Below are 26112 nucleotides of genomic sequence, written 5' to 3'. Positions count from 1 at the left end.
ATTACTGCCCTCCACAGGTCAATGTTTGAACTAATTTGTATATGCAATATGCTAGTTCAATAGTATATAACAATTAGTTCAAACTTTGGCCTGTGGAGGGCAGTAATACACTTCTAATAGAGGAGAAGAAGAAGAAAGCTAGTTCAAGATGAGCATTTAAGGTTAAAACTTATATAATTTTCAATTTTTTTCAGAAAATGAGCACTGGTTTCAATAGATAAGACCCTTCTTTCTCATCTGGGACCATGTTGAACAGTTTGAAGCTGCAGTGAAACTAATTATGACCTTCAACTGTCTGGTGCCCATTCAAGTCTACTATAAGGAGAATAATCCTGGAATGTTTTCATCAAAAACTTTAATTTCTTTTCGACTGAAGAAAGAAAGACATGGGCATCTTGGATGACATGGGGGTGAGTAAATTGTCAGGAAAAGTTTATTTAAAAGTGGACTAATCCTTTAATACTGTTTGAAGAATCAAATGATTTTGTTCATTGCATTTTTGTTTTTGTTGCATAATGTGAAAAATCATCCACCTATTTGCCACCACATGGAGTTCTGGGGGGAAAAAAAATCATTTTAGGCACCCAACTTCTGGTGGTAAATGGTAAAGTGGTTTCCAGGTAAAAATTGTTGAATAGAAGACTTCACAGATGTTTTCCTTAGTTGATTTGTCTTGTATTACATATATCAGTGAGATTAAGATTATCGTACTTAAAATTCTATTATGTTGCAGTTCCTAATGAAGTTATTGCAAGCAAGTAACTCCATTTTGTTTGCTCACCCAAGCCGATTTTACTTGCATTTGGCACTTGGCGAGTGTTAATTTTGAGCCCTGTGTGCAGCACTTGATTGTGTTAAGGAAAGACTTGTAATATAGTAGGAAAATAGCTCAATAGTACTGCCAAATTCAGCCCTGGGTTTCTCTAACAAAGAAGAATCAACATTGACACATTGATGCTCTTCATTCGAAAGCATTTGGTGCTCCAGTGACCATGATCTTACAGTGACAGACTGCATGTTTAAGTGTGGACGTGTAGAGGGGCTCAACAGCAGTATTGTGTTTCACTCTTGTTTTCTGCAGAGTCTGGAAAATCAATGATGAACTCACGCTCAAAGGTAAAATTAGTCAGCAGGCGTCCTTGAATCTGACTGTAGCCAGAGCTCAGTCATTCTACTCCGACTCTGGACATGTTAAAGCCTCATGCAAATGACTGAATCACATTCACACATTCAGAACATTTGAATTTGAGTTGAAGGAATCTTGACAGGGTGGTATCGGTCTATTATAAAAGAACCAATAAACATACCAGAAGAGCAGCACTTTGGCAGTTGCATGGAATATTTTGCAATTAGTTCACCTGTTTCATGTGATACCGAAGGAAAAAGAAAATTGTGTTTACGCTTTTGCATATGATATTTATCAAGCTGAGAAGGTACAGTACATGAGCATGAGAAGTTTGAGATGCCGTATTGATAATGAGACTGAGTTGTGTTTGTGTATATGTTTCGGGGAAAGTGTTTTCATATTAATTTTACTATATATATAGAGAACACTTTCCCCCGAAACTCAATCTCATTATCAGTGTGGCATCTCAAACTTCTCATGCTCATGTACTGTACCTGTTCTATTATAAAGTACTTTTATTTGTAGAAATATTGTTATTATTATATACAAAAAAACAATAGAAGTGTACAGTATGACTTCATTTAGACGTCCTTCATCTTAGGCAAACTTGTGTGTTTGTGATTGCATTAGAGGCCCAGCCGGACCCACAGCGCTGAGCTGCTCATCTGCTGCAGTCAGCAGCCATTAGCCCCTCACTGCTGAGACCGTGCTGCTCTGCCTCCACTCTTACCTCCATAATGCAATTATACAGTGAAGAGTGCAAGATAGAACGATGGATGCCTAGAGAAAGCCAGAAAAATTAAATGGGAGTGGAATCAAGGTCTCATAGTAGATCAGTTGCTGTTTTTCGCTTGATTTTCTTTGTGTATATATATATAATATATAATATATATATATAATATATATATAATATATAATATATATATATAATATATATATAATATATAATATACATATACATATATATATATATATATATATATATATATATATATATATATATATATATATATATATATATATATATATATACTTGTGTGTGTGTGTGCGTGTTTGAGCTGAGTTGCAATAGTTATGATCTGCTCGCAAAGCGTTAAGTTGTGGTTTTGCGCCTGAGCACAGCTGATTATATCTATGCAGGTGTTGCTTTTTCCATACGGTGCCATTTAAAGCTGCAGTGTAGTTTTTGACGGTTTTGGTGAGCGTATACCTGAAGTCTATTGAAAGTAATTTTCCATTTAGTATATTCTGTATATAAATTTGGTTGCTCCAAAACACTTTGTCCTCGTTTTAACTGTGTTTTCCGTCCAAATCCCTAAGGTCATCTTTCTGAGCAGATAAGAATATCTTCAATCTCAGTGTCTTTCTTTGTTTTTCTCAAATATAAATGTGCATTGTTTTCTTTTTTCTATATTAAAAGTTTTGATTTGATTCATTAAAAGTTCAAGTCAAGCTGTTTTATTGCAGTGTGTAAGCTTTTTCTTGTTTTATTCTCAATATCAGTGCTTGCAAACCATTTTTTTTGTCTTTTGTAAGGCTCATCCAAACCAAACCATAACTGTTCCTTTTAACTAGTATTACTACAGTATTTCATTAAAAAGCTGCTTAATAAGATTTATTGTGATTAATTATTTTAACTTTTGACAAGCAAATAAAAGTAAAAGAGAGAGCTTGCACAACCAGAAAATCATAAATTCTTTTTAGAGACAAAAAGTGACAAAAAGGTTTAAACATTGATTTCTTAAAATAAATATTTAAAAAATTAAAACAATTTTTAACAATTATTTTGTATTAAAGGATTAGTTCACTTTAAAATGAAAATTACCCCATGATTTATTCACCTTCAAACCATCCTAGGTGTTAATAAAGGAGTTAATAAAGGCTTTCTGATGCGAAGCGATGCATTTGTGCTTCTGGCCAAACGGCCATATGAATTCTACTTACGTCTAAAACGTAACTTGTGCAACATACAGTACTACTGTTATTACACTACGCCAAGACGTACTACACTACGTCCTATGTTGTACGTCGCGTAAGTTACGCTTTAGACGTAAGTAGAATCTGTATGGCCGTTTGGCCTGAAGCTAGTTATTTTACTTAAAGGTGCCCTAGAATTAAAAATTGCATTTATCTTGGCATAGTTAAATAACAAGAGTTCAGTACATGGAAATTACATACAGTGAGTCTCAAACTCCATTGTTTCCTCCTTCTTATATAAATCTTATTTGTTTAAAAGACCTCCGAAGAACAGGCGAATCTCAACATAACACCGACTGTTACGTAACAGTCGGGGTGTTCGCCCCAATATTTGCATATGCCAGCCCATGTTCCCAACATTATGAAAGACATTAGACAAGGGCAGCCAGTAATGTCTGGATCTGTGCACAGCTGAATCATCAGACTAGGTCAGCAAGCAAGAACAACAGCGAAAAATGAGTGAGCACGAGATTTAAAGGGCCAGCAGCCCTGAATCGGTGCATAGTTAATAATGCCCCAAAATAGGCAGTTAAAAAAATGAATTTAAAAAAATCTATGGGGTATTTTGAGCTGAAACTTCACAGACACATTCAGGGGACACCTTAGACTTATATTACATCTTGTAAAAAAATGTTCGATGGCACCTTTAAATGTGTTAAATATGAATATTTTTCTTACACAAACGCATCAGAAGGCTTTTATTAACTCCCTGGAGCCTGTGGAGTATGTTTATGATGGATGGATGGATGGATGGATGCACTTTTTTGAGCTTCAAACAGGTGATTCTCGTTCACTGCCATTATAAAGCTTTGGAACATCAGGGTGTTTATTAATATAACTCCTATTGTGTTCATCAGAAAGAATAAATTCATATACATCTAGGATGGCTTGAGAGTGAGTAAATTATGGAGTAATTTTCATTTTAATGTGAACTAATCCTTTAATAGCTGCATATTTTACAGCTAAAATGTAATTGTCATTTCTTTCTATGAAGAGTTTTATAACTCACTCTCGCTATTTTGATAAAACCGTAAGATATTTACGTCAGCATTTACCCTGGTTTAAAGTGTCAGTTTTCAGTGCCAACCTCCTAACTGTTATCTGTCTTTTCCATCTTTTCCACCCTGTCTGTCATCCCTCATATCCCCACCCCCTGCATTTTCCCTGTTGTGTCCCATCTGTTTGTTCTGGGCAGGAGGAACGATGAGGTCACCCATATTAAAATCCAGAACTCAGGGGACTATTACGACCTGTACGGAGGGGAGAAATTTGCCACACTGGCTGAATTGGTCCAGTACTACACAGAGCAGCACGACCTCCTGCGGGAACGCAACGGAGATGTCATTGAGCTGAAATACCCCCTCAACTGCAAGGACCCCACATCTGAGAGGTACACAGCTCCAGATCTACCCGGAGCTCTTAGAGCTCGACAGTGGCAATAGTGTGGACAGAAGAAATCCTGCCCTCTAGTGTTCAAATCCCGGGTAGGGTTGATCGTTGGAAAGGAAGAGTTGTAGAGTGATGGCACGTCAGAAGCTGTGGTTTGTTTGTCAGTTCTACATTATGCTTATCTTTATTTCATGACTAAACTGTGTTTTACCACTGTGGAACAGGTCCTTCCTTCATTCTGTTTATGTTTGACGTTTATGTGTTTGAGGTCCAGCCTCATTTTAGAGTCTAGTGTACTTTTTAACTTCCTTCACCTTGGTGTTTACACGGCATATGTGGTGCATGATCGTCCTCTAGATTGTGAAATCAAAGTGAAATATTTATATACATTAAACATTGTTTGTGAAAAACACATTCAAATTACATTCAAAGATTTGGGTCGTTTTTGTGGTTTTTCCAGCTAGTGAGCAAACGCCTCCCACACATATCCTCATATCATAACAACTCTCAACGTCTTTACATTCGCAAGCTCATTTTCCCACCACAAAATATAGTTTACACTATAGTTTCTATAGTGAAAGTTGAAAACGTGTACGGTTTTGCGGCTGACAATTAAAAAGTAGGCGTTTTTATGTGTGTGGGCAGCCATTACTAATACCTTACGTTACAATGAGAAGGTTTGCATATGAAAATGCAGAAAACATATGTATTTGTGCATTAATTTATTCCTTAAAATGTATTTTTCAGAAACACAAAATCCATTTAGGAAGAACATAATGTGTAATTCTGTGTTTTTTTATCATTTCTCAGGTGGTATCATGGGCATCTCTCGGGAAGAGATGCTGAAAAACTCCTTACGGATAAGGGTAAATCCGGAAGCTTCCTAGTGAGAGAGAGTCAGAGTAAACCGGGAGACTTTGTGCTTTCCGTCCTTACTAATGAAGAAAAGCATGAAAATGTTGACCGCAAAACTAAAGTCACTCATGTCATGATCCGTTATCAGGTAAAAATGCAATAAAATGTCACCATTTTCTAAAGAAATGAAAGATCAGTCTTTTTAAAGAGAGACTGGTTTGTCTGATCTCTTTACCAGGATGGGAAATATGATGTAGGAGGAGGGGAGAGGTTTGACACTTTAGCAGATTTAGTGGAGCATTATAAGAAAAATCCCATGGTCGAGAAGAGTGGAATTGTTGTGCACCTTAAACAGGTGAGTAAATCAAACCAAGCCTGAAAGAAACATTTTTTTTTTTTTTTTTTTTTTTACAAATAAAATAAAATACAGTTCAAAATATTTTTATTCAGCATTAAATTGATCAAAAGTGACAGTAAAGACATTTATAATGTTACAAAAGATTTCTATATAATAAATAAATAAATGTTGAACTTTCTATTCATCAAAAAATCCTGAAAAAATGTATCGTGGTTTCCACAAAAATATTAAGCAGCACAATATTGATTTTTAAATCAGCATATTAGAATGATTTCTGAAGGATCATGTGACACTGATACATTTCTTGATCAAATAAATGCATTTTTTTCTCAAAAACATTAAAAAAATCCTACCAACCCCAAACTTTTAAACGGTAGTGTACTGTAAATACATACTGTAATGTTTATTACTGTATCATTTGACACCTAACAAACTAAAGTTATGTGTTTACATTTTGTTCAACTTAAATTGTATTTGTTCTGTATTTCTGTTAATTAAATGCCACTCTTTTATCCTTCAGAATTACATTTAAGGTCCTTTTTTGCATTTCTTCTTAATTATAAATATTTTTGTTCTTTCTTTCTTTATACGTTCAAGCCATTTAATGCCACAAGGATAAATGCAGCAAACATTGAAAACCGGGTACGGGAATTAAATAAAGTAGCTGACAACTCAGAGAAACCTAAGCAAGGCTTCTGGGAAGAATTTGAGGTATTTCTGTCCATATTCATTTGTCTACTCATATTTTCTGTTCATAATAGGATGTGGTGATTCAGGCCAGGTTTTGTTTGAGAGAACAGACAGCGTACTTTCCACTGTAATACACTCATTAAACCTCAGAGGACTGTTTGATATGAGAGTCGTTTATAAAAAGACTCTCTGCTTGCTGACCTCTTAAACTGCAGTTCCTGTTTGGCGGTAACTGTCCAGATAAATGGGACATTCCTGCAGGGGGTGCTGACTTAACATAACATCTCATTACACAGCAAAGTTGGAATGAATGCTTTTCAAGGGTTCATTACTTGGCATATGGAGCCACATTTCATTTCACAACTTTCTTTATCTTGTCCCCTGTTGTTCTGTAGGTTTTACAGCAGCAAGAATGTAAACTTCTTTACCCCAGGAAAGAGGGGCAGAGACCAGAAAATAAAAACAAGAACAGATATAAGAACATACTACCATGTGAGTAACTCTCTTTTACGTATTTTTCAGGTTTCATAATAGACAGACACATTTTATAATTCAATGATAGAGCAACCGTTATCATCATTTTCTGTGTTGCAGTTGACACCACTCGAGTGCAGATCAAGGAGGCGGATTCTGATGCGCCAGGCGCCGATTACATCAACGCTAACTATATCCGAGTAAGCCGGGTTCACTCATAATGCTTACATGTCAATCTCAATGTCAAGCTTTTGCTGGGTTACTGGAACTGTGATCAATATTTTACATGTTCTTTAACATTCTGTGTGTTTATCATCAATATTTTACATGTTCTTTATCATTCTGAGTGTTTTCCTTATTGATTTGTTTTTAGAGCATGAATGAAGAAGGTTGTCATATGGATGAAGGTAAAGTGTTCATCGCCACTCAGGGTTGCCTTCAGAACACCGTCCTAGATTTCTGGAAAATGGTGTATCAGGAAAACACTCATGTTATTGTCATGACAACCAAGGAGATGGAGAGAGGACGGGTGAGATCCAGCCCTGGATGAAACAATGTTTAATTTGTAGATTTGTGGGTTATGAGATTGAGTTGAGATCACATAATTTCCTCTGAAATGATCGGAAACTGCACAGCACATATAAATGAAAAGGAATTTGACAGATTTAGTTCTTTTAATTATTTAAAAAGAAAAAAAAAAATTTACACAGTTAATCATGACATTACATATGTTTAAAAATGCTTAAAGGGTTAGTTCACCCCAAAATGAAAATTATCCCATAATTTACTCACCCTCAAGCAATCCTAGGTGTATATGATTTTCTTCTTTCAGATGAACACAATCGGAGTTATATTCCAAGCTTTATAATGGGAGTGAAAATAAGCACATCCATCCATCATAAAAGTAATCCATATGGCTCAAGGGGGTAAATAAATGCCTTCTGAAGCAAATTGATGGGTTTTTGTAAGAAAAATATCCATATTTATAACTTTATTAACTCGAATCACTAGCTTCCGGTGACATCCGTCCGCACGTTCATGAGTCGAGTTCTGACTTCTAGGATGTAGGAGTAGCTTAAAGCTTTAGGTGAGAGAAGACACCTCTCATGGTTCAAACAAATAGGACTGGGCAACAAACTCAAGCTCCTCTGAAACTTCTCTTTAAAATTTCTCATTTTAGACTTCTAAATCGTGACCGGTGTCTTGTTTTGCTCTATCCTCTACGCTCCTGTGTATGTCAACACATCGTGCAACAAGTCGAACTTCCGCTGGAAGTCGACTCGTGTACGGAAGCTAGTGATTATAGTTTATAAAGTTATAAATATGGATATTTTTATTACAAAAACCCATCGCTTCGCTTTTATTAACCCCCTGGAGCCGTATGGATTACTTTTATGATGGATGGATGTTCTTTTTTGGGCTTCAAAATCTCGGTTTCTATTCACTCCCATTATAAAGCTTGGAAGAGCCAGAATATTTTTCATAAAACTCCGATTGTGTTCGTCTGAAAGAAGATAGTCATATACACCTAGGATGGCTTGAGGGTGATATCATGGGATAATTAAAAACATTTTTGTGAACTAACCCTTTAATGCTTAATTTGAGAACTTTATTACTAGATTTGAAAAATATTTCTATTTGAAAACATCACTAATGTTACTAAATGTGAAAACTTAAATTCTGTCTATAGAATAAGTGTGTGCGGTACTGGCCGGACTTAAATTCAACAAAGGAGTTTGGGAAGGTGTCTGTGAAGAACATTGAGGAACACACAGCTCAGGACTACATACGGCGAGAGCTTGAAGTCACACGTCTAGACAGGGTAAGAGCAGCATGATGACAGTTGAGATGACAGTACCAGAGGGCAGGAATGACCTTTGACCTTTTTGGTTTACAGTAGCAGCTTAGAGAGAACCTTCTAACTTTCTTTAGTGACCTCAAACATGTATTATGTTATATTTAAGTCCAAGTCTTCATTTTCTTTGATAATAATCTGATGTATTTTTGTTCATCTGTGATTAAAGAGAGAGCCTCCCAGGTGTATCTGGCACTATCAGTACCTGAGCTGGCCTGATCATGGTGTTCCCAATGAACCAGGAGGAGTCTTGAGCTTCCTGGAGCAAGTGAACAGAACCCAGAGCGCCATTCCAGAGAGTGGACCGATAGTGGTTCACTGCAGGTATTATGCACACCTCACTCAGCTTCACATGATCTACTCATCGTTATCTTGAGTAATGTAGTCTTTAGAGTGTTATAATGATAAAGAATTGCCGTACTGAATTGCTTGTATTATGTTTTTTTCTTAATTGTGTATTCCATAATCTAAACTTCCATTTGTCACTGTCATTCTAGTGCAGGGATTGGAAGAACAGGCACAATTATTGTGATTGACATCCTTATCGACATCATAAACAGACAAGGTAGCTGTTTCGTACAAAATGATCTCTGTTGTGAATTTTATGCCTCTTGATGATACAATCTAACAAAACTGAATGGACTGTTCAGGTTTGGACTGTGACATTGACATCCCAAAGACCATTCAGAGAGTGCGCCAGCAACGATCCGGTATGGTTCAGACCGAGGCCCAGTACAAGTTTATCTACATGGCTGTTCAGCAATACATTGACACCGCTCAGAAGAGACTGGAAGAGGAGCAGGTATACGAACACTTCTTTTCAACTGATGCTAATGTGACATATTTCTTTTTTGGGCCCTATTTACACCTGGTATTAAGATCTGTTTTGTTTGATTGGATCACAAGTGGGTGACCCCAAATACAGGTGGAAACAAGGTCTAAAACGTTTTGAGCTTGTCCACTTTCAACCACTTCCAGTGGCAGTCGAAAACGCATTCAACCGGATTGCTTTTGTAGTGTAAACGCTCATGTGGTCGAATGCGTTCGAACAGCCACAAAAGACTGCTTACTCTCCGCCTACTGACATAATGCGTACACATTATGGGAAGCGCGCAAGCCAGACGGGATTTAAACTTTGTCGGCTGAAGACCCAAGTTTGGTTTGAAGATGAAAAACGTACCAAGCACAATGTTCTCTTATTATTCCTGATTGAACACACGCCCACAGCGGTCAGTGTGGTCTTGTGACTATCAGAGCAGAAATGAAAGCTAATATAAATTGTAAATTGCTTGAGCTTATTTTGCCCATTAGATCGAAAGATCTGAAAAAGCCCATACATTTACCCACCCATAGACCTTCCCCTCGAAGAAATCAGGACAGAAGTGGTTGAAAGTGGACAAAAGAGACGGATTAAAATGGCAAGTGTAAACGGGTATGTGTCTGCCTCATCTACTTGTGATCTGATTGACCAAAATGCATCTTAATACCAGTTGTAAACAAGGCTGTATAATGTATGTTTATTTGACCATTTCTTGTGAAGGAAAAGCTGAATTTTCAGCATCATTACTCCACTCTTCAGTGTTACATGATCCTTCAGAAATCATTCTAATTGAATGATTTAGTGTTCAAGACACATTTCTGATTATCATCCATGTTAAAAGCTGATGTGCTGGTTAATATATTTGTGGAAACCATGAAAAAAAAAAATCAGGATTCTGTGTTGAAAAGAAAGTTCATAAGAGCAACAGTGTTTATCGCTATAAGTATCATCCACACAATTGCCAAATCCAATAACTGCACATTATTTAGTTTTATTTTTTTTTAAAGAAAATGAATGTGTTAACATGTTAACTACAAAGAATTTAAATATTTGGCATCCCTTATTTGATCAAATGTAATGTGTCATTTTAATATTCCTTGTTTTGTTTATTTACCTTTTCAGAGGAATAAAACGAAGGAGAGAGAATACTCTAACATCAAGTACCCACAGATGACAAATGCCAGAGCCAAGCCAAACATGAACTCGTCTCGCTCTTCATCTGTGTAAGTGCTGATATCCTGTTTTGCACGCAAACACACTCTGTGGCCCACACAGTGTTGTTACTGGAACGCAGTTAATGAGTTTCTTAAGGTAAACTGTACTATCTCCCACACTTCCTCAATTCTAAAGGTATTTGTTCCTAAGTGAATCATTTTCCGTCAAAAGGGTTCTGATGCTGTTGTGAGTCAGTTGTTCTAGAACAATAAACATAATATGAAACTTCAGATGGCACATCAAATCATAAAATGTGTTTGTGCGTCAGTTTCAATTTAGTCATTTTTAACTCATATACTGTAATAGATGTCTTTTTGTTCCTCTATATTTTAGTAACCTAATCCTCTTTATTTACTCTTCCACAGAATGAACGATGACTCCAGCGTGTATGAGAATTTGAATATCAAAAATCCAAAGGGCTCCACCAGCAGTAACACCAGGAGATAAGCCATGTGGGCTGCTGTCTCAGGGATTCTGGGAGTATGTTTTTCCACCCTCTCTCTCACAGTGTTACACATTGCTGCAGACATTCTTATGTGTGCGCACGTACACACACACAGACGATTACACACACCTACATCAAGGCTGCTGAAGTTGAGAGACAGAAACAGAACAATTAGGAGAAAGATAGTGAGGAACCAGTGGGGGCGGCAGTTGTGTCTTTGTTGCAGCCCACCAGAATAAAAAGTATAATCTTACAGAATGGCACTGTTTGCCTTGAAAATAACACCATACTTCAAAGAATAATCACAACAACTCATGTCAAGTCACCTTTATTTATATAGCACTTTTTTACAATGTAGATTGTGTCAAAGCAGCTTTACATTGATAACTGGTACATTATTTTGGCTGCACAGCAGCTCTTAAAGAATAGTGTCAATGCAGGCAAATCAAAGCACTGTTGAATATCAAATGTCAAGTCAAATGTCAAGTGTCCCCAACTAAGCAAGCCAAAGGCGACAGCGGCAAGGAACCCAAACTCCAACAGGTGACATCAGGTGGCAAACAAGTGGCAAATAGGTGTTAAAATGGAGCAAAAAAAAAGGTTGGCAACTGTACTTGGTCTGCTTTCTAAATACCTACTGTAGAAATGAATAAATACATAACATAAAATCTAAATAATAGTAAACTAATAGTAAAACAATGCATTTTATTAAAAATAACAATAATCTTTTTTTCAAGATTTCAATTTCATATAAATTCTGTTCTTTCAAACTTTCTATTTATCAAAAAAATATCAGTTTTCTATACATACACAAAAATATTATGCAGCACAACTGTTTTCAACATTGATAATAATAAGAAATGTTTCTTGAGCAGCAAATCAGCATATTAGAATGATTTCTGAAGGATCATGTGACACTGAAGACTGGACTAATGATGCTGAAAATTCAGCTTTGCCATCACTGGAATAAATGACATTTTAAAATATATAAAAATAGAAAACAGTTCTTTTAAATTGTAATCATTTTTCACATTATTGGTGTTTTTACTGAATTTTTTTCAAACAAATACAGCCTTAGAAATTCTTACTGACTTCTGAATGGTACTGTATGTTGATTTACTGTTTATGACCGATGACTATTGGTATTTGAACAAGTATTTATTTAATAGATTTTCACACTGGTCTTCTAAATCCCATAATTCATAGGATTAGGAATGATGTATTATATTACATTTTTCTATGACTTTGTTCACACTGACAGCCAAAATCCAAATGTAGACATATCTGACTAAAATCTGTTTAGTTATTTGTAGACTTAACAAAAAACGATCCAACTCACATCCGTATGTGGTTTTTTTATAAATATGAATAGTGTTATGTTAGATCACACAAATAGGTTTTTTGTCTTTCAGGATGTGGCAAATTTTATTCTAGATAAATGGGGATAAAAAGTAGGGATGTGTCAAAAAGAAATTTCATTTTTCATTTTTCTCTTTCTATACCGAATGCTTGGCACTGTCTCAGCCTTTGTAGAAGTCATTTGGCATCATGCTGACGCCTACATTATCACTATAGCAACCAATGTAGTTCACCAGTGTGAAAGTGACACAACTGTTAAGACAATGCATCCCTTAAATGTTCTCATCTCTTGCTTTGCAGTTCCAGCAGAGGTGTGTAGAAGCACCTGACCACAGAACGACACTGGATAATGGCATTGGAGGGGGGACAAGCAGCACCTACGCTGAGGTGACGCCGCTCAGCTGGAGATTCCACCGAGATCGGCTCCTCCTCATTTCCTGACTGACTACGTCTGAGAAACTCACACTCCAAAATCAAGTGCCTGATTAGCAGCCGAAATTGTTCCCGCAAAGGACGTGTGACTTGGTGCTTTCGCTCCCCCCTTCTAATCTAACAAGCCTACACTGCATTAAGCTACATGATAGTTTGTATATGTGTGAAATATATTTGAAAAATGAATATTTACACTCAGTGACATAACTTCGGATGAAGCTACGCTCGTTCCATGCTGTCTACGGCTGTTTCCAGACCTTGCTTTGTCTACTGGATGTCGTCTACTGTAACCAAAGAACTCTGATATATATCTCTCAGTTTCTCACAAGCAGTGGTCATTTGCGCTCTGCTGAGTGATACTCGCGGCACAGTGATGTAAGAAGAAAAGTACACCGCCCGGGACTCAAGAATCCCCCTTTTCTTTTCAGAGGATATGAGAGGTGATTGGTCAAAGTTCGACCAATGAATTGGATACTCTATGTAAGTAGGTGTTTTAAACGGACTGATTTGGTACAGTGTGGTTGAATCTATACAGTATGTGCCAATTAGCAGCCTGTACATCATATTTGTGAAAGCTTCTGCTTTGATGCTGTTTTTATTGAGCGTTACCTCCAGGCTAATGAACAGTCGGAGGGAGACAAGTGCTACTGTCAATCAAAGGCTTATCAACCAATCAGGCTGCCTCTTCCTCAGCGGGCTCCTCCCTCTAGGCATAGACTTTCTTGTTCTGAAAACATCAGATGAGCCTTTATTAGTTTCGTTTTTTGTCGTTTTATTTGCAACTATGATTCCTTTAGAGCAGTTTTATCTTTTGTTGTGATATTTGTGAATGTGATCATGAAATCTAGGCCTGGCATTTTTGAATATAATGCATTTCTCTCTTTTTTTTTTTTTTGACTATTATTCCACATTTTCCTCAGAGGAGACACATTAAGCTCTTTTATCACATATAAACAGGGTATGTGTGTTTTTCGGTGTTATAAATAGCCCGATAAAGCTCTTTACTTCATAGTGGGTTGTGATTGCACTGAGGAGGCCTTTGAATGAAATAACGTAAAATGAAAAGCGTGGTATTACTAAAGATCTACAAAGGAGGGGGCACATCAGGATGTCGGCCGAGCCGTTGACGTGAACGGGAGTTCGGTGGAGACTTCAGCTAAAAATGAGGCAGGCCAGATGGCCCTCAGCTAAGATTAAAGAATAGATTTGTGTAGGACGAAAAAAGTAATTTAAAAGATGGCTGTAATCCAGACGCGGCTATTATTGGGTGAGGTCAGCGGTGATGTCATACGATGTTATAATTACTGTATCATTCAAGTGTTTAAGGTCAGTAAGATTTTTTTATTTGGACACGAGCATCGATAGTACGATGACCTTATTGGAATTGCTTTTTTTAATTTATTTTTTTAATAGAAATTAATACTCATATTCAGCAAGGATGCATTAAATTGATCAAAAGTGACAGTAAAGACATTTACAATATTTCAAAAGTTTTCTATTTTAAATATTCTGTTATAATAATATATTATATAATAATTTCTATTTGTCAAAGATTCCTGAAAGAAAAAAAAATCAGTTTCCACAAAAGCACAAACGTTTTCAACATTGATAGTATTTTTTCTTAAGAATCAAATCAGCATATTTGAATTTCTGATGGATCACGTGACTGAAGACTGGAGGAATGATGCTGAAAATTCATCACAGAAATAAATGACATTTTAAAAAATATATTAAAATAGAAAAGATTTATTTGAAATTGTAATAATATTACAGTTTTGATTGTATTTTTGATCATATAAATGCAGCTTCGTTTGGCATAAGTGACTTCTTCTAAAAACAACAACAAAAAAATGAGTGTACATGTTGGCTTAAATAAAACGACATATATGTGATTAATCACAGCGTCTGACTGTGAAAGTGCCGTTGGTTTTGATCACATGAGGGGATCTGTGATGTCATGAGCTGAAGAGATGCCGTACGTGTTTGAGGAAGGCCAGGGTCTGCTTTTTTGCACTTGGAAGGATTAGATGTTTGTGTTTTTTTTTTACTAGAGAACCAGTTTGTTAGACCTTCTTGGAAGTAAAAGCAATGTCACTGCATATGATAATCATTGTCCTTGGAATGACTGACTGATTTGAATGAATTTTAATTGTGATTTATGTACCTGATCATGTGAGAGCAATGTGCTACTGGCATCTGAAAGCTTGGAAGCTGTTCGTTTGCTGTTAAAATTTGTTTTATTTTTTGCCTCTGTGAAAATGGGTAAAAGGTCAAAAATTGAGTGACGTATTAAGACTTGAACTGCTGAAAGGTATAGTGTCCATTGCTGCCAGAATGTCCTTTTGTTCTGATTTATATATAATGAATTCTTGATCAGTGTAGTGTTTTGCGTTATAGATCTTTTCTTTTTTCGGTCAATTATTGATTTGTTGTAAATTATACATTTCACTTGTTTGTTAATACAGTCATGGAAATTTTCACAGCTGTTTAGCATATTGTTTTAGTATGATTTGTTAACATTTATTATTATTATACAAAACATCAACAGTTACAGTATATAACTATCTGCTGGCTTTATCATAATTTTGAAGTCTTCTCTTTAAATTTACTTGAATACTATGTTGGTGGGTGTTTTTAATCTCAGTTGGTGATCAGTAGGTTTGATCCGAATCGTGTTGTGCTGACTGTCCTTGTGTGGTAAAGACTGTGTTCCCTCTTGCACTGGTTCAGCCTAAAATGCCTTCTGCCCTGATGTAATGACTTGCGTCTCAAATGAGAATTCAGGATTAGTTATTGAATAATAAAGCATACACTGGGAACTTTCAACTAATTGTCTTTGACTCATTTCACCTTTCGTCAAACAAACGCTTGCTGACCCATATATTATTTCCTTTCTTCTTTATAGTTTCCTTGACTCTTCAGGGTTTAATAATAATCAACTTGACATTCATTTTCTCATAAAAACACCTAGGTGTGGGAAGCTAATAATTCATCCCTACAAAACACACACGGTGGAGTAGTTTACGTGGGCGTGGGAGTGAGTTAACAGGACACGTTGCTGGAGGGCTTAGGTTTCAGACGGTTATTCTTTGAGGCGTGTTCGTTTAACCGTCCCAGAGAAGGAAGTGATAAATTAGAGCCACGTGAATCTGTTTGCCTTTCTTTTGTCAGTGTTATCAGTGATATCATGTATATTGTACCTATTAAAATTGAAAAACATTCGCTGACCCCATTCCTTGAACTTCCTTGTGCCGTTTGCAGGAACTGCTATTTTTTATTTTTTTAAACAAAATACATGTCATGGAATGGAATACAATCAAATAAAATATATAAACAAATATACAAATGTAGAAAATATTCAGTTTTCTTTGGATTAAGGTCACATTTACTGTCACTTGTTGAAGTTTTGTGGGCAAAATCCAGTCATTTCAAAAGAAATCCAAGCAATTGGGAGTTTTGTGCGACGGCGAAAGATTTCCCCATGCAGATTTCACTTGTGTTCATGTTGGTCACACTAATTCGCCCCGTTGAGTTGACCAACAGAAAGCTGCTTGGTTTGAAAGTAACTTCTATGTGAGTGGTGCTCCATGTATCACCTTGTCCTTGTTTTTCATTAATGTGACCACACTTTTACCTTTTTTTTTTAAATGTGCTCATTGTTGGCAGACATTTAGCCATCAATCGATTTTGTTGTGCACTGACTTGGCTTTGACACTCATTCACATATTCTGTAAGATATAATAAAGATACCAATGCAGTTCTTCAGTCTTTACTGCAGCCTTGCTGTTTGCTGTAACTCCTTCAGCACCCAACAGGCTTGGATGTAAACGGACTAAACAGACAACCTGGTTTTGCAAGTCCGACATCAATCTAGACGTCAGTCTCACTTAAGTGTTACTGATGTGAGTGTGGTAGTAGAAGCTGTAGTAGTAGGCGTCTGCAGGGTATTGGACGAACAACGCATGGAGCCAGTCGTGACAATGCACTGCAGAGGCCACAAAACGATCCCCAACAGCAACACCATGAGGAATATAAAGAGCAGCAAACGTTTCCAATCCATCAACCGTTCCAGAAGCCCAAGTCGCGGTCGAGTTTGGGAAGAAGATACGCCACTTTGCCCACTGGCCCCAATATCGACGCAGATGCAGAACGCTGGCAGGCCTGGCATGTCTATTGGTCGCTGGTAGCACAGCCTCTCCCCGTCCATCCATACGGGCTGTTCCTGCTGCTGGTGGACTGGCAGGCGACACAGCACCTCCTGGCTGGTGGTCAACGCTGGAGGCCCCTTTTTTGGGATGGTAGTGGGGTGGCGGCAGAAGGGGCAAGAGATTTTAGGGTCTTGAGGGTCCATGGAGGTAGCCATGATGCGGGAAAGGCACTCAAGGCAGAAGGTATGTGTGCAGTCCAACTGTTTTGGCGTCTTGAAAACATTGTCGTAGGTGTTGAAGCATATGGAGCACTCGGGATGAGAGCTCACCCTCTCCAGGTCAGTTTCCAGCAGGACCCCCTGGGTGTGCCACACCACTGGGCTCGGCTCCATCTCGCAGGATTATGGTCTTCCACTCGCTTCTTTGTGCAGATTCACTAGAACAAGCAAGACAAACATCTAAAAGTCACCTCTAGGTTCATTTTATAGGCTTAAGAGCAGAACTAGGGCACAGCTTATGAAGTAAACATTTACCATCAGGTGATTTACAAATGTTTGTGTATGGACAACACTGAGAATATGCATTTGTATGGACATGACTGTGCAAACAGAACAAGCCTGAGCAAGAAGACAGGTTCAAAGTTAACAACATGCCTTTGTTTGACTCTTTGCCCTTTAACTGAATTAACTGTGACTTTGAGTTGGTCATCAGTTCTACACAGTAAAATTCTACTTAAGAGCTTGTTACTGTGCATACACTGTTACAAATATATTTGCCCACCTGTATTACCTTGTTTTAGACTATATATGCTCACAAAAATAGTGGTTCTTCAGTGGATCTTCCTTTTAATTGGGTTTTTTGAACTTCTATCCAATTTTTAGGAGTTTACCTTTCCTTTTTTCCAGATCAGTATTGGTTTCTGGGTTAATGCACCAGTACATGGTATTTTCTAAAGATGTCTACAATAAAAAGTTCTTCTTTTAATGGTTCTTCGCAACTCTTTAGGATTAGCAAAGAACCATATTCTTATCAAGACCCATATTTTTGTCAAGAATATTTTGTCGCTACATTACTTTTTTATTTTATTACAAAAGTTCTTGGTTTTCTGAAGAATCAAAAATGTATAAGGTTCTGAGGCATTAAGCTGTAAAAATGTTCTAATTACAGTATCAACTTTTTTTAAGGGTGTACAGAAGTTTCGAAAAGGTCAAGAACACATGCTTACAACGTTGGTAAGACACAGACTGCTTTGTTGTCCTTGTTTCAGCCAGCGTCAGCACCACTGTCCTTCAGAAACTCTTTCAGCGCACTAAGGCTCTCTAAAAGTCATCGCTCCACTGGTCTTGGCATTTGGAGACGAGAAGAATTTTATCAACAAGGTGACTCTACAGCTCACTACATTGTATAATACACCAACGTATTTCTCAGAGCCCACCCTGAGCAAAATAATATGTGCATCTAATCCAGCCTCTCTTTTAAGTGGTTTTGTTCCTGCACAGGTTCAGGCAGGGGTTTGGTTGAGAGCAGATGGCCTGTTCACAAACCCTTCAGGGCATCTCGTGCATGTGTGTGTGTGTTTCTTTCTCCATCCCTGCACTGCACAATGCTCCTGTTTGTTCTCCATTATATTGCTCTGGCTTTGGCATTCCTGGAGAACAGGCCGGTGCCCAGGCAGCCAGTCTCTCAGCACTGTGTAAAACCCCCAGACTCAGAGCCATGGCCTCGAGAGCACCTGCAGTCTCAGTCCTTTCTCTCTATCTTCTTTCACGATCTACACTTCACCATATAACTGTTTGACCGTCATTGGTGCACGAGTTCATCGTTATTCATTAACTGAACCGCCTCTGTTATTCCCTAGGCACAATAAGAGTTGACAATGTTCTTGACCTGATTCTCCTTCTCCGTGTGCAGTGCGCCCTGATGTTTGAACTTCCATATGACACCCTCACACCTGCAGACCCTCTGTTTGATAACACGAGCCATTAGGGAAGATTAGGAGGGTTTTGAAAGTACTGTAGCTCTACTAATTTGATTTTATGTCTAGGTTGAAGCCCAAGGACAAAACTGCAGTTACCTTTGCAAGCTAATGCACAGATTATGTCCTTTTATCAGGGAAAGGTCATAAACTGTTTACTGTAAGTGAACCCTTATTGACAGAGATTTTCCTGATTTCATTTACATATAAACAGCTTCATTAACATTCTGTCAGTTTGTCGACATCTTTATGTTTTACAGCAAAATTGGAAGGATAAAAAACCCCCTGATAATTCCAAATCTCAAAATGCATTTTTTTATATTCAAATTATATTGATACCATATCAGTTATCAGACAATATTAGAGATTTTTTTTAAGGGATGCACCGATATGAACATTTTGGCCGATACGATAACCGATAATTCTTTATATTTAAAAGCCGATAACCGATATATTTGCCAATAAATCTAAATCTAAATTGTTTTATATAATTTTTGAAAGCCTGATCACAAAGACAAACGTTTCACCATTAAAAGCAATATCCTATGCACATTATAATGTTCTCATTATAATCTTATATAGCCTATATGACTGACTTGCGCTGCATATCCAATCATATTTTAAGCAATTCAAAACCATCATGGTGAACAGTGTGCATCTGAATTGTCTCAGCTGAAGGAAATAATCCATTATTTATCACCTTAATATATCGGACAATTTTTTTTTATTGAGCAGATAACAATAACATGAAAAATGAACATATACCGACCGATACCGATATGGTGGTCGATATATAATGCATCCCTATATGTATTTGTCTATATCGTATATTTATTTGTTCATGCACATTTCCCGTATTTGTACGTTTGCCTTCAAACAATAATTTCAAATCTTTCAAAATGCGAATAATTTAATAATTGTGATGCCTAAATTCACTTCTAGTGTTTAAAACGATTTTTATAACATCTTATTTTTAATTTTTAATCTCATGCATATATTGTAATGTTTTATAATTAGGCTATCAGATATTTTTACTGTATTGTTATGCATGCACTGTACACTGTAAAAGTTTTATCAGACCTCTGATAACAGTTTGAGTTCACCACTTTGACTACCAGTTAATGAACTTTAGTCATGCACCCTATGTTATTTTCAATCCAACCTCTTCTAAAACTCGTAAAAATTGAAATACTAGCCATACTTTATTCTCAATCAGATCTGGAGTTTTCTTTCAGATATTGTATTTCTATATTATTCTCCAGTCTTTATTTAGCCTAATCTCTCCAGAGATTAGAATCACACAATAGACAGTTAAAGTTAACATCCCTTTGGGTATTGAGTAACCCATCCAGTTTTTCTTCAGTTCACTTCCATTTCCAAATGGCTTCCCCTCTCTATATCAGCTGAAGTACCGCCACATGTGGCTGACAAGCATTGCACATGTTCTTACCTGTTCTGATAACTTGAGCTCTAGTGTTATCCCTGTTCCAGTGATTCCTCTTTTATCTTCTCATCACTTTGCCTCCCTAAGGACACAAATGCATTATCAGCTCTGGAGCTGTCAGCAATCCTCTTGATAATGCAATGTCCTCCTCTTAGGAGTCTGTTAAAAGTGGAGCAGAACGCAGGTGGGCTGCCGGTACCTGCCGCACTCCTTCTCGGTGTCTCGTGTCCACTCTCACCTGCTTCAATTTAACTACTCTCTTTCAGCACTAGCTATGGTAATGACACTGATAGGCAGGAACAATAACATGGCCTTGAGGGAGTGCCAGAGACGGGGGAGGAGGAGGGATGGGATGAAGGAAAGCATATTCATAGTATAACATTTCCATTCTCTTCATCTGCCCATCCTCTTTTTTTTTCTTTCTCTGTCGATCAGTCCTCCCCAATCATTCCCCAATCACTTACTTAACACTGAACATTTAAAGCAGTCACTCTTAAATTAGCATTTTAGCTTCTGACTACAATCAGAAAACATGCCTTCAGAAAGTTGTCTAAAGTTGTCAAAAACATGGGCTGCTCACTAGAATGTATGAAGATATAGTTAGCTAGTTTTACATGTTGGTCTAGTCAATGTGCAGACAAGAAAGCTACAATAACAGTGCCAAAGCAAACATTGTAGCCTTAGCAAAAGCTAACACATGAATGGTCAGCTACATCTCGCATAATAGAGTCTCATTTTATTGTATGAGGTTTAGTATCATTATTATATGAACACATTCTTCTTTATTTGGGTCGTCTTGTCTTTCAAATTCTTTCTCATGAGTTCTTAACTGGTTAGCATTAGATAAACAGAGGTATCATTTACAGTAATTTGCCATTCTAAGTGTTATAGGGAAGAGATGGAAAAATTTATAATGCATCATAAAATAAAGTTGTTTGCTTGAATGGTTTTATGGCATTATAAGATGTTGGGAATTGTCGAGAATACCTGCAAATGCTGACTGTCTTATGCTGGTTATAGAGTAGCACAAGCACAAATATCAGTATATGGCAAAAAGGACTGGTTAAGTTCATGTTTAGTCTGAGATTCCACAGAATTTTGCTTAGAAAAGAAAAATGGGATGAGATAATCCAATACATTTTGCCTCATAAAACAATCACAAACATCTCTGAAAGAATAATCAATACAGTGATGTGCTCTTGATTCTATTCATTCTATAATGCGATTCAACCTGGACATGTAAACAGACAATGACAACAAAGTACCTAGAGTGAGCCAAACTGATGGTAATCTGTTTATCTAATATAACCTAATCCCCAATAGTCAATATCAAGTCCTCCACTTTCAGATGCTTGTCATTCCTCTGCATCTCATTCCGCAGGAATGTGGAGAATGCATGGCCGATACTTCTCTGAAGGTCTCACATGATCACACAACAATGCTCGCCCAATTACCTGTGAAACACCGATGGGACTAAATAAAGGCAGTTCTGACTATAACTGACTTTAAATCTGCGATAAAATACATCAACTCCTTATAAGGAAAAACAAAACAAAAAATCAGAACTAGGCCTATTTGTTGTGAAATGTTCTTATTTCAAAGTCCACTCAACTGAAAACACAAGATGTTTTAAATTCCCATCTGTTATTGTGGATCAATGTGGTTTGTTTGTTCAAATATTAATTCTATTTCTTAAAAAAAAAATCAGACAGTATCCCAGCTAACACACGACGTAACAGTTACGTAATGTATTTGTACTTTTTGGTAATGTCATGACTTACTAACTGACAACGTAACTACGACGTCGCATGCCAGTAATTTCATTACCTTCAGATTACCATCTCACAACGTCGTCAGTACGTTCTCCTAACGTTATAAGATTACCAAGAACGTTCCAGATACGTCCTCTATTCGTAATATATTGGTAATTCCATGACTTACTAGTAACGTAACTACAACGTTGTATGCCCGTAATAATATTACCATCACATTACCATCTCACAACGTCGTCAGTACGTTCTCCTAACGTTACAAGATTACCAAGGACGTTCCAGATACGTCCTCTATTCGTAATATAATGGTCATTCCATGACTTACTGGCAACGTAACAGCAACGTCATGTGCTCGTAATTTCATTACCATCATTTACACATTCTTTATATGTTATTATTACCAGAATTTGCAATATAAAACGTGTAATTAAATGTCAGACACAAGACTGAAATGTCCCCTTAAGAAAAAAATGTTTCTTTCACCAACTGCGTCAGATTGGTTAAGTAACATTACCCACAGTCTACTTTAAGTACTTTTGTTACTATTTTTACCTCTGTGATTTCCTTGATCGTCTGAAATATATGTTAGCAAAATGTTACGTTAGCATAGCATATGTTTTTAATGATACTGAGAGCAAAACGTCTTGAATGCTTTTATTTTATATTTCGCTGTAGGCTATATGTTTTTATTTATAGTTTGAGTGCATTTTATTATTTTTATTTGGAGTTTTGTTTATGTTCTGTGTGTTTTTCAAAATAAATGAATTGAATCAATTTCGAGTCTGCATTCATCGTTCACAGCTGTTGGAATAGCCTTTACATTAGTTTGGGCAAATGAGGACATAAATTAGGTTAAACTACTGCATGTCCGCCCATAGAAAAATAAATAAATATAAGAATTACCAACTGATGACCAACACACAACTATTGATACACAACGTTGCCACGACGTCGCAGTTACTAACTGGCAACGTCACAAAGTTACGTTGTGGCGACGTATAGGCAACTTTCACTTTTCCGGTTGCCACGACGTAACTAGTTACGTCGCCACAACGAAAGTTTGGTCACCAAATTACGTTGCAGTTACGTAACAGTCACGTATTTTGGTTAGCTGGGATTTGCCCTCTCTTTACTATCATGATATTGAATAATGTGATAAAATGTAGTTACCTGGACCTACCTGCATTACTGAGCAGGAAGTCTACAAATGGCAATTAAAAGCTACACTCTCCCTGTGTCTCAATCAGCTCCCTAGTTCAGTAGTCACTGACCAGGGAGTCGGCCATTTTAAGGGCTGTCTCAATAGCAGAATCCTTTCAGAGCACTGAAACGTTCGCTCCCTGAAAAGTCCCACAATGCACTGTGAAAACCAAGGAGCATCGATGCTCACTATGCTCCCTTAACGGAAGTTCTGAAGCACCATACTTGAATCACGTGAGCCAACTCACACATAATACGCGATAGATGTTTTTAAAAATACAAACCGTTATTTTATTATATTTCAGCATAAACATACATCGCTAGACAGGTAATGAACATAGTCTAGCTAACATTTATAATATATTCACGGCTGAAATGTTGCACGTAGCTATGTAACAAGCAAATAATTAATCATAATGTACTTTAAATAACATTACAAGTAATGTCAGAAAATATCAGCTCTGTTGTTGTTCATAAATACCAGCAGTGATGTTGTACAATGAGGACATTGTCACGTCGCCGGAAATAAAGTGTCCCAATGTGTAGTGAACCAGCATCTTTTACTGTCCTTACCAGTGCCCGAATTCGTGTACACGATATACTGATTCACAAGCTCGGGAGCTAGGGAACTGATTGAGACACACCCTCTAAAAAATGCTGAATTAAAAACAACCCAAGTTGAGTTGAACATTTCTAACATACTTTGGATTCATTTTAAAGCTGTAACTTTTTATGGTTAAAAATGATCCAAAATCAAATTTTGAGCATAACCAGCCAGTGTTCAAAACTAAAGATATATATTTTTTGTTAGTTTTTGTAAGTTTGTGAGAGCTATTTGTTAAATTTGGATTGCTAATATAGCAGAGGTATTTTTTAGGTATTTATTTATTTTTCTAATACAGAAGAGACATTATTTCTATCATTATTTCATTTGTAATTTTTTTTAAACTTTTTTATTACAGCAGCTGCAATAATTAAACTTATCATTTTGATGGCGGATTGTATGGTCTCGGTATGACAAATTAACGACTATCTAAATGCAATGTTGATGTTGTTAACATTAACAATTTGAGAACAAAATATAACAATAATAATAATTTGCACAGTTTGACTTGATATGAGCTAAGCGATCATTAAATTTAATCACCATTGGCAGCGCGATTTATTGTAATGCTTTTTCCCCCCTCAATTGGTCAAAACAAAAGTGGCAGACATGTTACTTACTTGTTCAGATGACATTCCGAAGTACAGTATTCACACCAATGTGGTGATTGACAGCAAACATTAGATTCATCCGCATTGAGGAGCCGTGCCGAAGCGCAAGTCAAAGAACATAAAGATGATAATTCCGCAAACAACTGCAATTGCAGGTTTCAAACAGAGATGGTGACAAAGAGGCAAAATTATGGACTGCAGCTTTAAAGGGTTAGTTCACCCAAAGATGAAAATAATGTCATTTATTTCTCACCCTCATGCCGTTCCACAGCCATAAGAGCTTCATTCCTCTTTGGAATACAAATTGTTGAAAATGTTGAAATCTGCATAGCCAGCAATGACATTTCCTCTCTCAAGATCCATTAATGTACTAAAAACGCATGAGGGTGAGTAATAAATGACATTATTTTCATTTTTGGGTGAAGTAACCCTTTAAGTAAGCTATACAGTAATTTTTAAACAATAGTTGAGTTAAATAAAACTACCCAACAGGTTGGGCGAACATTTAACCTAACTGCTGGGTTAACCCATTCGCTGGGTTAAAATAACCCAATTGCTGGGTTAAAATAACCCAATTGCTGGGTTTGCCCATTTTCAACCCAACTTGGGTTGTTTTTAACCCAGCATTTTTAGAGTGTATATTTATTGAATTAATGTATTTATAACAATCATAAAAAATTGAATTGTAAATTCTGCAGTTAGCAGGCTCCTCACCTCCAGCTGTTTTATACTGCTAATATGATTTATAAATAAATAATAATGTTACTTCAAGAGGATTCAATGTTTAGTGCATTTTTTCTTTTAGGAGTTGAAAAACTGTTTGGGGAAATCCTCCACTCATAATTAATTTCACAATTAATGACCAAAACTAATTATACTTTTGTTAAATATTTCCCCTGAAGTCTAAGGTTAAGCTCTGTTCTCCAATGGTTTTCAGTGAATGAGAGGTGCATGTTTGTGTAATGGCATATCTCATGATCCACAGATCCACATTATAACACAGAGTTGGCCAATCTGATAATATGGGGACAAAGTTATACGGACCACAAGTTCACCTGTGTCAACCATCTCAAAGAATACAGTACTGTTGGAAAAGGTGGCTGCTTTGTCATGCATGTGAATATGAGTCTAACCAACAAGAGCATGTGGCTCGACAGCTTCAGAGTCGAGGGGGAGTGTATGTGTGTTTACTGAAACACATACCTCTATCTTACAATACAGCTAACGGCTGTCGTCCACCACGGAAGCTACACATAATTATGGACGCCAATCAAGATTTCTGTTAAGATTCCCTTTATTTCCTGACAGCAGAGGACAGGTATGACTGCTTTTATCAACAGCATAAACCAACATGCCTCACATG

At 36.9% G+C, this 26112-nt stretch overlaps 2 protein-coding genes across 4 annotated transcripts in view; one reads left to right on the top strand and one right to left on the bottom strand.

The window, feature by feature from the left end:
• ptpn11b (protein tyrosine phosphatase non-receptor type 11b) overlaps positions 1-16157 on the top strand; it is a 35341-nt gene extending 19184 nt beyond the window's left edge. Inside the window, exons 3-16 of one of the 3 annotated variants that reach the window (XM_067370630.1) lie at positions 4299-4493; positions 5303-5495; positions 5586-5702; positions 6303-6416; positions 6791-6887; positions 6990-7069; positions 7243-7398; positions 8560-8691; positions 8894-9048; positions 9222-9289; positions 9375-9526; positions 10667-10767; positions 11125-11239; positions 12864-16151. In XM_067370630.1, coding sequence (XP_067226731.1) covers positions 4299-4493; positions 5303-5495; positions 5586-5702; positions 6303-6416; positions 6791-6887; positions 6990-7069; positions 7243-7398; positions 8560-8691; positions 8894-9048; positions 9222-9289; positions 9375-9526; positions 10667-10767; positions 11125-11206 — 1642 coding nt within the window. In that variant the 3' untranslated portion in view covers positions 11207-11239; positions 12864-16151. Of the gene's footprint in view, positions 1-4298; positions 4494-5302; positions 5496-5585; positions 5703-6302; positions 6417-6790; positions 6888-6989; positions 7070-7242; positions 7399-8559; positions 8692-8893; positions 9049-9221; positions 9290-9374; positions 9527-10666; positions 10768-11124; positions 11240-12863 lie in introns of all 3 variants that reach the window. The other 2 variants (XM_067370629.1, XM_067370631.1) reach the window with 2 other exon arrangements.
• Positions 16158-16403: 246 nt separating this feature from the next.
• On the bottom strand, positions 16404-22786 carry LOC137008877 (RING finger protein 223). The gene is made up of 2 exons (XM_067370632.1): positions 20569-22786; positions 16404-17579 (listed from the first exon to the last, which is right to left on the bottom strand). The coding sequence occupies exon 2, from the start codon at positions 17533-17535 to the stop codon at positions 16879-16881; it is 657 nt and encodes a 218-aa protein (XP_067226733.1). The 5' UTR covers positions 17536-17579; positions 20569-22786; the 3' UTR covers positions 16404-16878.
• Positions 22787-26112: the final 3326 nt, after the last annotated feature.

The sequence above is a fragment of the Chanodichthys erythropterus genome, chromosome 20, assembly GCF_024489055.1.
Source record: "Chanodichthys erythropterus isolate Z2021 chromosome 20, ASM2448905v1, whole genome shotgun sequence".
NCBI classification, from domain to species: Eukaryota; Metazoa; Chordata; class Actinopteri; order Cypriniformes; family Xenocyprididae; genus Chanodichthys; species Chanodichthys erythropterus.
Note: the sequence above shows the minus strand (reverse complement) of the source record. Positions and strands in the feature narration are given on the sequence as shown.